The sequence below is a fragment of the Zonotrichia leucophrys genome, chromosome 1A, assembly GCF_028769735.1.
Source record: "Zonotrichia leucophrys gambelii isolate GWCS_2022_RI chromosome 1A, RI_Zleu_2.0, whole genome shotgun sequence".
Lineage (NCBI taxonomy): Eukaryota > Metazoa > Chordata > Aves > Passeriformes > Passerellidae > Zonotrichia > Zonotrichia leucophrys.
The window spans coordinates 56,456,313-56,471,455 of NC_088170.1; the positions used below are offsets into that span (position 1 = coordinate 56,456,313).

Sequence of the window (15,143 nt, forward strand, 5' to 3'; positions counted from 1 at the left end):
CTGTAGACAACAACAAGGTCTCCCCTGACTCTCTTTTCCAGGCTGAACAGCCCCAGCTCCCCCAGCTGCTCCTCATCAGACTTGTGCTCCAGACCCTTCCCCAGCTGCATTGCCCTTCTCTGGACACACTCAGCACCTCAATGTCCTTCTTATTGAGAGGGGCCCAGAACTGAACACAGGATTTGAGGTATGGCCTCACCAGGGTTGAGAAAGGATAATCACTGCCCTGGTCCTGCTGTCCGTGCTGTTTCTGATATGTGCCAGGATTACATTGGCCCTCTTGGCCACCTGGGCACGCACTGACTGATGTTCATCCAGCTGCTGCCAGCACCCCAGGCCCTTTTCTGCAGGGCAGCTCTCCAGCCACTCTGCCCCAGCCCGTAGTGCTGCAGTGGCTGTTGTGACCAAAGTGCAGGACCTGGCACTTGGCCTTGCTGAACCTCACACAACTGGCCTTAATCCACTGATCCAGCCTGTCCAGATCCCTCTCCAGAATCTTCCTACCCTCCAGCAGATAAACACTCCCACCTGACTTGGGGCAAACTGAGGGTGCACTCCATCCCTATCTTACAGCTCCCACATACAGAACCTTGCAGTCCAAATGAAAGGACCTTGTCACCAGCCAATGATTGCTTTCTTTTGTAGTACTCTATTTGTTAAAAGCTGATCTTTAATCTAATCTAATTTTCTCTTCTGAATAAATTCTACATTGTTCAAAGTCAGGATATTTATGGGAAACAAAGGTAAAAGTTTGGAGTAAAATCTCAACATCAGATGTTACCAGTTGCAGAGGAAGAAAATCGCTTACAACCTCCAATATTCTGAAAAAAAGTAATTCTGTCAAGACCACAGCTTAGCAATTAGTTATTAGTAGTTATGTATATTAACTTCTATTAATATACATTAATTGCAAAAGGAGCTCCTGATGATTGAATAAGACATTCTAAAGATCATAAATGTGCACCTCAAGAAAAGATCTCATCACGATACATAGTTCTACTTCAAGTAATAGCAGAGATCCAAGTCAAATATTTACATGCTGATTATATCTTATTCCACAAGTTTATTTTTTATAACTGGTTAAAACTGTCCACTGTAAAAAATTACAAAAAAGGAATAAAAAAATACACTGGAAAGTCCTAAAAATGAAAATATGACAGAAATACAGAAGTATTGCCAATTACATTCTCCTCATGACCTACAATTTAAAGATAATGGTCTATTTAAATTGAGCTCACTAAACATATAGCTCATAGCTAGGACTGAGAAGCATCTTCATCATAACAAAAGATATGGTCCATATGCTAATAGTGAAAAGCACAAGAAACTGATAACATAGCAAAAGAAGAAAATACTAGAGGAGGGAAGGAGGGAAGGGAAGGCCTAGTTGCCTCATGGAATCAAATGAAAGTAACATTTGATATGTAACATTCCATATGTATGATGTGTATGCGGTATGTAACACCAAATGGAGGAAAATATAAGGAGAAACATTTAGTAGTAATCCAGAAAGATCTACCCTTCTAGCTAAAAGTTAAAAAAAACCTCTCATGTTTGCAGGTGGTCCTCAACATTCCAAGTGCAACAAACAACAGGGAAAAACATATGTTTGATGGGACACCTCTGGGTACCATCACTGGACTTCTCTAGCCTCTTCTTCTAAATCCTAACTGTATGAATTCATAAAAGTGTTTATTCCTGACACTTTTTTAATCCCCCATCAAGTGAAACATCTCTTTTCTTCCTTTTTTTCTTTTTTTTTTTTTAATTTGCCATGAAAATAGTAAGGTTTGGCAATTTAAAAGTTAAAGTACTTACAAGTACTCAGGAATTTACAAATTACAGTCAAGCTCAACTCTTGCTAAGGTCTCTGAACTCTGTAATAGCATACAAATATAATCTCCACAGTAAAACATAAAAATATTATTTAAAAGATATATCAATTAATTATAATGCCCAGTGAACAGCACTTACAAGTGGATTAAAGTATAATACAGTAATTACAACCATAAAATCAGATATAAAATAACTACTAGTGAGCTAAATAAAGTAGCTTTATTAAAATGAGAAAGAGCTTTGGAGTGCAAATTAATTAAAACAATTATGAAATGCTTACAAGATTTTCTATCACTTCAGCACCAAGGTGACATAGAAAGATGGACCAAGAAACAAGGTCCTTATTAATCACTCATTCTCAACAGCAGCAGTAAGGTCTAAATAAATTCTAATAAAATTCTATGTCCATTTCCAATTCAAAATGCATTCATAAGGCTAAGAATACCCATTTTGCAACTCTTGCAATTAGAGCTCTTTTTTCCAGACACTTCAACACAATCCTAATTCAAAGTTATTGGTGTCTGTAAAATGTTTTACAATATAATTAAACATGAACATAATTTTGCACATATAATTATGCATTCTTCAACCATCAACCAAAAAATCATTAGCATGATTAAATACATAACAAAGATAGATCAAATGTCATCTATTACCACAGTTTCGTTATTAGTTCATTGTAAGAACACCCAAGATTCAAATTAAAAACCAAATTAATTAATCTATATCTATCACGTATATTGAACAGATAACTTTTCCTGTGAGTTCTGATTAAACAACAGTAAGTGGATTAATAAGAAAAAGTATTAGTCCTGGTGGATATTTTGTCTTTCCGAGAGTCAGATTTTCCTAAAGAAAAAAGCAAAACTATTTTCTCTGCAGTTTATCTGAATGTCCTTCAGAAACTGTGGAAGCATTAAAACTATTCATGAGGTATGTCTCGTGAGTCTGCCTTAACTCGTCATATGAAATTAGGTTCTGAGCAGAATTGTGAAATGTTTGTGTTTGGAGCATTGGACAGCTCTATGGGAATAGGCACCTTTATCTCCTGGGACAAGAACCTGCTGCCAAACATCCACACAATACTCAGAGAAGAAACTGCAAGAATCCCAAGTGAAGTCTGGACATTTAAAACTTTGGCAGCCCATTAAAGACACACAGCTCTTAAATAAACTAAGACCTTAGAAAGGATAATCCTACAAGTGCTAATCCTGTTCTAATGAAGGATGTTTTATAAACTTCTCCAATTAAATAAGAAAACATATTATATATAATTTTAAGAGCTTTATCAACCAACCTTTTAGACATTTCTACAGTAAATATTTCAAAGCATGAGAAGTACACAGAATGGTAGAATAAAATAAGCCTTTCCACTGTGGTTAACAAAAATGCACACAAAAATGAAAAAGTTTCAACTGAATACATTCCACTAAGAACTTCATCTGCTCATATTTACACACAACACATAACTATTTACAAGAGAGCTATATTTTAAAATTTTATGCAAATAGCAAAATTATGCAAAATATGAATTTAAGGCCACAACATGAAAATACTTTATTACAAGTCCTTAGTTCTGGCATCATCTACAGAACTTCAGATAGTGGGCCAACCAAGACATTTGTAACCCAAGAGAGAAATAAGTAAAGAAAGTATGATTAGTGAAGTCAAGATTTATTTGCTCAGAACATTAAGACAAGAGGCATAATCTAATTTATCTGTCATTTGGTGTGAATGAAAACACATAAAATATAGCAGCAATAAGAAAAAATAGGATTTGTAAAATTTTTAATAGAAGATGGTTTTAAAAGGTGAAATAGAAATTTAACTGCACTTAGGAAATAACTGACAATATTTCCTCAAACAATACTATTCATTATTTATTAAAAGTCAATATTTTTAGCAATCCAAATACAACAACTTAAATTTCACACTAAAAGCACCTCTTAAAAATCTTAAATATATTTGCAACAATATAATGCAAATAAACTAGAAATTGTCCCGATGAAAACATCATATGTAGGAATAGCTGTGGTAACTCTCCAAAACAGATGATCAGAAGATGCATTCACAGTGGAAACAGCAGAAATTCTGAAATTTTATTGGACCTTTGAAAAATGTAGCTGAATTCCAGAGAAACTGAAGTCTTCCTTATTAGCAAGTTAAAATGCAGCACTCTTTTTATGTTCCTAGGTATTTTTCCATTACCTCCATTTTGAGGAGAAGGGGGAAAGTATATACAGCAGCTGTAAGCTTTTTAACTATTATTTTCAATAATTTTCTGCATTTTTTCATCTTTTGTTACTAAAATTCAAGGGAAAGTTCTACAAAATTATTGGTGATTTTTGGTGAAAGAATGTGAAACAGTAATAACAGAGACTTTATCTATAAAAAAAAAAATCTGTACAGAACACAAATGCAAAACCTGGGTTGAGTTGTTCTAGAAAAGATGCAGAAAAAAGTCTTTTCAAACGTATCCTCGCACAAGGCACAGAATATTTCTTCTGAGTTAACAATACTGGCTTTATAATTTTCTGTAACACTAATAAGAAGCCAACATATATTACAAATACATTTAACATAGGCTATGGTTTTTTCCTAGAACTGCCTTATTGTTAATTTGGAGAGAATGCTACATGATTCTATCACTTTTCATCAATGTTTATGGAATCCACAGACTACTTTTATCTACAAATGCTCAGCCTTCTCCAAATGGCCACCTCAAACTCTCATGTAATTACCAGTTGTCTTACAGTAAATTGAAGAAGCTGAGACTCTTCCAGCCAAGTGCTAAGCACCTGTAAATTCTGGAAACACAAATCCTGAATTAATTTGGGCATTCCTATACCGTGTCTGTTTGATTTCAACCCTAAATGAAGTAAAAGTGGAAGATAGTATGACCTTTTGCATGAGTATGACCTTTTACAAACCATGAGAAATGGTTAATGATTTAGAGCAGAGAAGCTCTGCTGGCATTACAGGAAACAGAAAAGATAATAGGAAACAGAAAAGATAATAAGAGATTCCTTGTATTATTGAGCTATCTATTGATTGTCCCTCTCAATTTTTTCATATAATTCTGAGAAAAATCTGAATGATGACGACAAGTAGACTAATGAGATTGAATAATGTTTTATCTTCAAACTCCATCTCATCTATAGCAACATTCCATTAACAGACCAAAAACTTCCATTAAACACAATTTATCAAAATTATTTTCTGGAGTTTAAGCAGAATGAGATTATGATTAAATTAGGATAGTATTTTGGCTGTTTGAAGTCCTCTGCAATATTCTGGAGTGTACACACAAGGACAGTTACTTTGAGGGGAGTTGTGATCCATAAGGCTGAGTTAATGAAGGTTGCTTGAATCACTGACATAATGCATTAGCACTCTCCAAAGCACAAGCATCACCTTTCATATACTGGTAATCCATTACTATTAGCAAAAAGGCAGTACAGGCTTCATCCACTCACACAGCTACTTACTAGATCAAGATTTGCTTCACTGCGCAGTTACCCAGCATCAAGAAATAACGTGACACAGTACCAACAGGAATATTATTTTCTTGCACAGTAACCTTAATGAGCACTTAGAGTAAGTACAGCAAATACAGATCATGAGGACCTTTTCTAAAAAGCCAAGTCACTGAATTTATATCAGCCATACATTTCCCTTTAACTAAAGTACAGCAAACCCAGAATAAAAAGACAAAAGCAAAAAGGAAATGAAGAGTAAACCACAATATTCAATCAAACTATGCCACGATTCCACCAAAAACCCAATAAATTCAGGATCCCTTAGCTGAGGCATCCAAAAAGGTTATGACTGCAATACACAACCACCATTGCCTAATAACAACTAAAACTTTATTTTAATCTTAGACATACTTTGGCGTGCTTTCCTTGAGAAAGAAAGTGATTGAGTGGACAGTCTTCAATACAAAAAGAAACAGCCCAAAGAATAACGAAAAATGTGTATCTTTACGACACAAAACTTTTGACTGGACCTTTGTATTAAAACGTTGTGATCAGCAATACAAAGTCCAACTGACAACAAATTATTAATGATATCCCTCCAGAGTCAGCACTAGGGCCAGTATCTTTGTTAAACCTAATGATAGCATAGAATACTCTCTGTGTTTGCAAATTATACCAGATTGGGAAGGGTGCTTGACACATTGAAAGTGAGGACTACTATTTAAGGAACACTGGCAAGCTAAAGGAATGGCCGAGAGGAATCTCCTGAGATCCAGGAGAGGCAAGTGTCCTCTGTTTGGGATGGAAAAGTCTCACTCAACAAGCACTGACTGGGCACAGCTTGATGGAAAGCAGCTCTGCCAAGAAGGACGTGGGGATCCTGGTGGACAACAGGCTGTACCCAAGTCAGGAATGTCCTTGCAGCAAGAAAGGCCACACATTTGTTGGGCTTTCTAAGCAAGAAAGACAACAACAGGTCAGGGGAAGTGATTCTTCCTCTGCATCTACCACTTGGGAAACCATTTCTGCAGCATTCTCCCAATGCTGTGACACTGGCACACATGAGCAAGCCCAGTGGGAGGCAGAGGAAGCCAGAGCACTTCACACATGAAAGGAGGCTGATAGAATTGGGTTTGCCCAGCCTGAAAAAGAAGTCTATGAAAAGCTGCAACTACCTAAAGGGAGCATGCAGAGAACGTGGAGCCAAATTCCTCTCAGAGGTACACTGAGATAAAATAAAAGGTAGCGGACATAAGCTCCATTTTTAAAAACAATTATTTATATAAAAAATAAAATGACAGTGGAAGTAGTCAAACTTCCCAAACAGTCCTACCCAAAGAAGTTGCAGAATCTCCATCTCCGGAATCACTCAAAACTCAACAGGGCAAGACTCCACAGAGCCTGCTCTAAATTGGTCCTGTCCCATTAGACAGTCATCCAGGCAAGGAAAAAGGCTTGGAACACTGACTTCCAGAGGCCCCATGTAACCTAAGCAGTTCTAAATGTCCATCAATATTTACTAGCAAACACTCATGATTTCTACTAAAAACTACAAAAAAAAAATTATAAAGACCTCACAGCTTTATTTCAAATTAGGTAAAAGAACAGGAACTCACACTTTACTTTCAGTTGCAAAGGATAATCAAAGAACAGGATAAGATTACACAGCTATTTGTTACAACTGACTTATTTTTTTAAAGCGTGAAGCTTTAAAAATAATGCTTCCTAAACCTAATAATTGAAAGAAATTATTGAACTATATCCCTAAAGCACTGAAGGTATACATAAGACTTCAGCATTTCTTTTTTCCTTAAACTAAAAAATAATATATTGTATCATACTTAATATTTTTATTCAATTGAACAATAAAGTTGACCATCAGAATGCTATTTCTGATTTTAAAAGCTTGGTTAAACAATTTGTTTATATAAATGTTCATTGACCAAGTTAAGGAAGTCTATTTATAGGAATTTGAATTATATACTTCATTTAATGTATAATAACTTGCTTCTGAAATGAAAACATCAATTGATGCAAGACTAAAACCACATATAAAAATCACATCACAAGAAGTTAGAATATTTTTTAAGTAACAAAATACACTGATTTAACTATATTTTAATATAAATATTTAGCTACCCAATATACAGAAATATGCCCTTACATTTTTCATATTTACTGGCATTTTAAAAAAATATACCAATAACAAAAATTTTTACATACATTTAAGTTTATAGTGAAATTTTACACAAACCTTTTTCTCCTGCCCTTGGTTTGTGATCATTAAAAATACCTTAATATCCTAGAAAAGCACAGAGACCATTATAAAATATTAAGGATGTACACACAAGGAGGCAAAATCTCCTATGAGAAGCACGGACACAAAAAAACCCTTCGCTATATGTAACAGAACCAGGGAATTAATGTTTCCAAGAAGATTATCAAATATAAAGCTACACAGGAAATATTTTTTCTAAGTCATCACTGCCATGCTAGTGTTGCAAATATATGCCCGGTTCTGCTTCGCAACATTTTGTTAATACTCTGTTCATTAATTTAACAAACTATCAAGAGATTATGTTTAGAATGGGCAAGCATTATCTCTTGCATTTCATTTAATTAAACTCTGTCCTAGCTATATGACAGTCAGCATTTCATGAAAGGAATTACTTTAAGGATGAAGGTAAAATATTTCAAAGCGCACTGCTTAAACATGAAAGAATAATCTAAAATTACCCCTGCACATACTGTAATTTATCTATAAAATTAAAGATGTTATTTCCAGAGTTCATAATTAATTGGATTCCACAGAGAAATTATGCAGGCATTCCAGATAGCAAAATGATGCACAAAGGCACAAAACATAGTGCCGAAGGACAGCCATAAACAACCACTGCGACTTGCTGCATTACAACAACCATTGGGGCTTAATGGGAAATGAATACTGGCTGCCTTTTGCGTGTGGTCATTACTCTGCTGCAAAGAAATTGCCATTGAATTTTGATTATATTGCCTTAATAAAAAGTAATGAAAGAGGCTCATGCTCTAGTGGCTTTCTTTTAAATGATACACGACAGTGATCCGCAAAGGCCAGCGTGCCACAAGCCAGCGATGACACCTCACCTGAGGAAGGTGATGTTACTGCACCACTGCAGGTGACTGCAGTGATGTTGGCTTTTCCTGCAAACATTTTAACCAAACACTTTCAGTGTAACATCTGTTAGAAATCAGTTTGCCTTTGAGACTTACCATCAATCCGACTAACAAGTTCTTCCAACATCTTCACTTTCCTTTGGATTCCTGGCTGTGCAAACGTGTAGTTATCCTAAAGAGGAGACCACATACAAGTATTAGCTGCAGAAAAGCAAAAAAGTTTTCTTTTCTTTCAATTACTTTTCTTAATCCATGTATTTTTCTCTGTTTTCTTACGGTGTTTCTGTTTTGTGACTACATGTCTGAGGTCTGTTTCTACAGTAAAATGGTAAATCATCACACTGTACAGTTCTGTGAGTCCCCACCTCTAATAGCATATTCTGTATAGCTATTCCTGCAACTGCTCTCTACCTGCTAATCTAGTGAAGTTACTTTATTGCAGAAATCCAAGTAGCTTTAAAAGGCCCTCATCTTACACACAAAAACGTGCCATGTGAGATATTTTTAAGGTGTTTTTTTTTCTTGGAAATTTATAATTCTACAAATAATGTAGGAAATATGACAATTTAGCCTATAATCAGAGGCAGGGAAATAATGTGATCTTTTGAAGTACAGAGTAATAACTTCAAGCAGCATAAGAAATCAAAAGTCTATTTTAATGTACTCATAACTATTCTGAAACCAAGATTACAGTTAATATCATGAATCAAAATCTAAGACAAAAGCAATGTAGCTAAAAGGGCATTATATTTGCATACATTTCTTTGAATGAATTAACTCTAAATGGATTTTTAATTTGTGGATTGCAGCTCTACAATATAGATTTGAGTTTGAAATAATGAGAGCAAGAAAGATATCTCCACTTGAAACCCAAAGTGATCAATCTTTTAAAATAATGACATTATTCAAATATACAGCAATGTTTCTGAATATTTAATTGGCAATCCCTCCATTCAGCTCTTTTTATTACAGTTGTCTTCCTGTGGTTCTTCAGAGATTCAAGAAAAGAAAATTATACATACACATTTTAAAAGAAAGTTGCTATGTAGAAGGTTTTTTTTGTGCAACCACCACATGCACAGAAAATCAGAGTATTGGATGTTTTGCCTCAACAGCTATTGTTTGAGTAATTCCTTTATCAACTGGAGGTAAGTAATCCCAAAATATTGATTTTTCTTGACTTCATTTCAATTTTTAACTTGGTCTTAGAGTAAAAGAATGATTATCTGTTCATATGTTTTATGTATCAGTTCATTTTTATGTTTTTCCATTTAAAACCAAAAAGAGTCTTATTAACTCTCTTGACTTTATTTACATGGAGTTTTTTTTAGGTTTTATTTGACTTATGAAACTAAACTACAATTTAATCTTCAAATTCTGTAAAACTGCTATAAAGTGTGAAGTCTAAAAGTTCACAAGCCAAAATGATACACTAATAATTCTGTAAATTAAAGTAGCTCAGTCTATAAGCAATTTACACTATCAAAAAGTCTACTGTATGCTCTGATCACTTGTAACTGACCACAGTAATTGCCATTTTAAAAATTATAGCAAATTTTTCTACTAGTTAAGCAGTAGCCCTTTCACAGTAATTAATATTAGAACTCAGTGTATGAACTAAAACAGTATGGATAAGGAAGCAAGAATAATTCCCTGAATTTTTAAATTTTTCACAATTGCCAAGTAAAATTGGCAACCATTTCAGCTTGTTGATATTATTTCACAAACAGAACATGAGCATCCTTTTTAATCCAAAAAAACACCAAAATGGAAAGAATGGAAAGACACACAGAATTCAGATCTATTATAATCTCATTTCAGGAAGAAAGAAACTATCCCATGTACTAGAACACTGCCTTTACACAAGTCTGACAGACACCTGTATTAGTCATGGATAATATCCAAGGCACAGAATATTTAGGAAATCATAATCACTTTCTTTACAGAATTTACTCTAACAACAGAAACTGTATTCACTTTTTTTTTGTCGCAAAATGTTTATTTACTGTCCTATTTATTTATTTAAATTTCTAGAATTTGATTTAAATTTCTAGTATTTCTAGAAGTAGTACTGCACTCAAAGTACAGCAACATGGTATTTAATTATTTCCTCTGTAGAAGAATTCTCCTGTATGTAATACTGAAAGTCAACACAGAGTTAAAATACTGGTGCTTCGATCATTAGTCTCCCCCCAGGTAGTGCAACTCTTGACTGTGATCTATGAACCTGAAACTACTTTATTTCTCAAAGCCTAATTTAATCCATACAAACCTGGAAATGCAACCCAAAACTGCCATCTTGGTTTGAAAACAGGTAAATTTGCTTTTCACTACATTTGATCTTTTGCTTATTTATTTCTCTGTTCATTATTTCAGCTGCAAATGAACACAGCTGGGGGTCACTCTTCTACTTGTGCTGACTCACCTAAACTGGAAAGATCTTTATTGGATTTCCCAGTACTCTCTTCTAATTAAATTGTCTTGTAGATATGCCCTCCTATGACACTTGTAGTTGACTTCCTGGAGTTTGTGAAACTATGAGAAAGACTTTGTAAATGTAAAAGGTATTCTGTTACCCACTATTCTTGCTCCTTTTGTGCTTATCGATGAAGGAAAAACAGTAAAACAGAAAAGAAAAGACATGCTAAAGTCACAAAATCCATTAATTATTGCTCAGGGCTGAGTCAAGACAATTATTTTCTCAATTACTTACGACTATTTCAGAGATTGTCTTTTGTTCATTATGGATGGTCAACGTTTCAAATGAGGAAATATTAAAAAAAATCAGGATGAAAACTAGGAGTTCACACAAAATATCTCTTGTTTCCAAACACTGTTCTTGACAGTAACCATTCACATATGACAAAGTATGTATTTATACCAGAACCCTTGATAAACATAAAAATTCATGCACTGGTGTGCAATGAATATCTAAATTCCTTGATGTTCTACTCAGATCGGTTCCAACACACTTTCAGTGAACTGTGCTAACCTACTTCACAGCTGAATGGGCATAATATCTAGTTCAGACTGACACATAATTAGTTTCACCTTACAATACAAAAGGTTAGGACTTCATAATGTCACAAGAGATCAAAACTTGCATCAGCTTCAAATCTTTGTGTTAGTAGGTACTTATTCTGTAGAGACTGGTATAACACCCTACTTCTCTGCAACTACAACTAGGTCTGGATTTCTCAAAAACTAGTTGCTATCATTTAAAATAAAATACTAAAATTACAGGCTTCACAGAATATTTTAAAAACTATTAAGCAATTTCTTACTTTTTTAAGGGTAGAGAAATGTTAAATGGAAGAAACTTGGAAAAATGCTCAAAACAGATTTAACTAGGACTGTCCTCCCAGAGAGGGTGAGGGGGAGACAGAGAGAGACTTCATAGGCACTAGCTGAAGAAAATCCCTCATCTTTTTCTACGTGATGATGGGATCATTTTAGAAGAAGAAGCAGCAAGCTGAAGAGGAATGGAAAACAATCTTTCATGACATCACAAAGAAGAAACAGAGACAGCCAAAGTAAAAGAAAAAAGCACTATCAGTAATTTGACATTATGACTGCAGCCAAGCAGAGGTGCAGGCACAATGCTTCTCATCTTTTCAGGTCATACACACTGTTCACCAACAGTGCACTGAAGAAAATATCAGAAACATTTCTAGAACCAAATGGAAAGTTTTGACATGAGGTGTTCATGTGTTCTTTGCTCATGTTTTTTCAATGAGATCAGACCTTTTAAATATAGAGGATACACTAAGCAATCCATATAAATCATACAGACATACAAACTTGGGTGTCTATTTTCTCTACTGATGTATATTTAAGAATTGCTATGCATCAATTTAGTATGTTCAAGTATAGTATCACATGAACAAATGACAACTGAAAGAAAAAGCTTTTCTTATCCTCATTATGTCACAAAGAGATCTCCTGAATTCTTCTTTTTTTACTCTTCTAAGTACTCATTCACATATTTCTGAATTCTCAAAGCAAACTCCTATTAAAAATCTTGGTTCACCTTGCTCAGAAAGTCATGCAAAAAGATAGGGGCAGGAGGCAGGGAAACATGACACCAGATAATGATAGCCACGATTTATATTTACACTATTCATGGAAGCACACTTCACCCAAAATGCTTCTAAAAGATAGAGATTATAATGTAAATTCAGTCCTGAATACAGCTCAGGAGAGAGTGTGCACGCACAAGAACAAACACACAAGTGTGCTGAACTATGCTGTTAGCACAGTCCATAGCATGTTCCATTATTACTCCAAGACACCTTCTTTAGAAGAAAGGGTCTGTCAACTGAGGCGTTCTCATTCTCTGAAAAAAAATCTCTTCACCCAGAACTTTTCTCCTGGGAAGCTGAGAAGCCTCAGAGAAAAGGAACACAAGTCTTATCTCATTTGCTTCTCCTGTGTTTTGCTTGTCTGGAATGTGTTTGGAGATTGTTTACCCACAAGTGATTGTTTCATTGGATTTTGGTGTGAGTTTTTTGACTCTCTGGCCAATCAGGGCCAAGCTGTGTTGAGACTTTAAAAAAAGTAATGAGTTTTCATTATTATCTTTTTAGCACTAAGTATCCTTTCTGCATTCTTTAGTATAATATAGTATTCTTTAATATAATGTAGTATTATAAAGTAATAAATTAGCCTTCTGAGAGCATGGAGTCAGATTCATCATTCCTGCCTTCATTGGGACACTCCCAGCAAATACAATAGTCAACCATTACAACTATTAAGCCTGACTTTTCAAATTGCAACATTTCCTAAGTAGTAGGAAAAATATTTACAAAGCATCACAGCCCAAAATTTTGCATAAGTATCTTACTTATTCCTACATAACGGGACAAAAAAACCAACAGTTTATTAAAATGTAGGTACTGTTTCTCCTGTTGGAGTAGCATCCACAAGGTCAGAACAAATGATCCAACCTTCTACTGGTCTGTGTAGTCAAACCTCAGTTTTACTCAAGTGGATGTATTATAAATTACAGGAACTGCTAAAGTGGCAATGACAAAAGTGCTCAGAGTATATTTTTGGATTACAGCATAGGCCAGGCAACTGTTCAAATCTGGATAAGAGCTAGAAATCATAAATACAAACTTGTACAATTCCAAAAGCTGATCTGCAAATTTTAGGTAGAGGATAAAATATTTTTATGCTGAAGTATACTGATAGCACAGTATATTTCATCTACTGATTACAAATAGATTTGTTGTCTTCCTGAAAATTTTATTCACAGTGACAGGCCAGAAAACTGCACTATTATGCAGAAACTTGTGCAGGAGTTCAATCAAAAGGTACAAAGAAAGCTATATTTGACCTATTCTTCCATTCAAATAAATCAGGAAGGTCCTATGAAGAATTTTTAAAAGACTTACTTCTGCACATTCTTCTCAACAATCGAAATGCATGTTCATGTTATTTATTGGATCCAGCTTTCCAAGCACCATTCCTTCCATCCATGCATGCATATATAAGTAACAACTTTCCATAACCCAGGAGTGAGAAAGAACTCTGCAGGATTCCCTTTAAAGGTCATAAATCTTGCTATTTTATCAGACATAGAAATAGCTAATATGTACCTCAGCACACTCTAGTCCCTGGATATGAATTATCTCACTTTTATTCTAAAAATTACCAGGCCCTGATAAATGATTATGTTAATATTTTAGTGCTATTTTTAATACATCTGGTTAGATCATTATGCAATGCATGTATTTCCCCTTTGGTTATTTTATTACCAGTATACTCGAACTTAAAATGAAAAGTTATACTCTATTTTATACATGAACATTACATTTTCAGGTGGCACAGATCAATGTGAACTTTTTACTGGAATGTTAATGAGACACTATTGAAGAAAGTGTTATAAAGGACAATTTAGTAATAAAAAAAAGAAGTTAATAATCTGGATATATGGGAATGTCTACTTAATTACATGAGAAAAATACTCATGGGATAATTCTTGTTTTCCCATATGAACAGCCACAGATGAAAATACAAGAATGTTCATGCATCATCTACAGTTTAGAAGTGTTGCAAAGACAACCAGTTTTATCACACACATGGAAGATATATTTTGCATATGGCCACACACAGCCTCAGAACCAGGTTTTCATAAATCAGCATAAATCAGCACATCTTGCAAGAATACAGGCTGGAGACGAGTTCTGTGCCAAAGGACCTGAAATCTCAGCACACAGAAAGCTCAGACTGAGTCACTGGTGAGCCCTAACAAAGCCTGCCAGCAGAGTGCTTGGCTGCCCAAAGCCAAATCACCTCGAGCAAGCTGCTCAAGGCCATGGACTCTGGGTTTGAACTTCCAGAATGAGGATTCTACAACCTCTCTGACCAAACAGTTCCAGAGTTCAATCTTTACTGTGTAGATTTTCCTTCAAATGTTTAAAAATAATTTCTTGTATTTCAAGACCATATTTAAAATACCACATCCAATTTTAAGGACCCTGATATAAGAAAGAGGCAATAAATTTCAGAATAAACTGAAGCAAGAGCAAAAGGTCACCAAGATGCTAAGAGATATGGAGCACATGCTCTTTGAGGGCCTGGGGAAACTGGGCTTGTTCAGCCTAAAGAAAAGACAGCTCCAGAAGCACCTAATCACAACCTAATAAAACCCAAGCTATCAAGACAACAAAC

The 15,143-nt window shown here is 34.8% G+C and overlaps 1 protein-coding gene across 1 annotated transcript in view; it reads right to left on the bottom strand.

Annotated features, from left to right (window-relative positions):
• TBC1D22A (TBC1 domain family member 22A) overlaps positions 1-15,143 on the bottom strand; it is a 141,700-nt gene that overhangs the window by 73,060 nt on the left and 53,497 nt on the right. Inside the window, exon 10 of the mRNA XM_064702797.1 lies at positions 8,565-8,640. Within this exon, the coding sequence (XP_064558867.1) occupies positions 8,565-8,640 (76 nt within the window). The remainder of the gene's footprint in view (positions 1-8,564; positions 8,641-15,143) is intronic.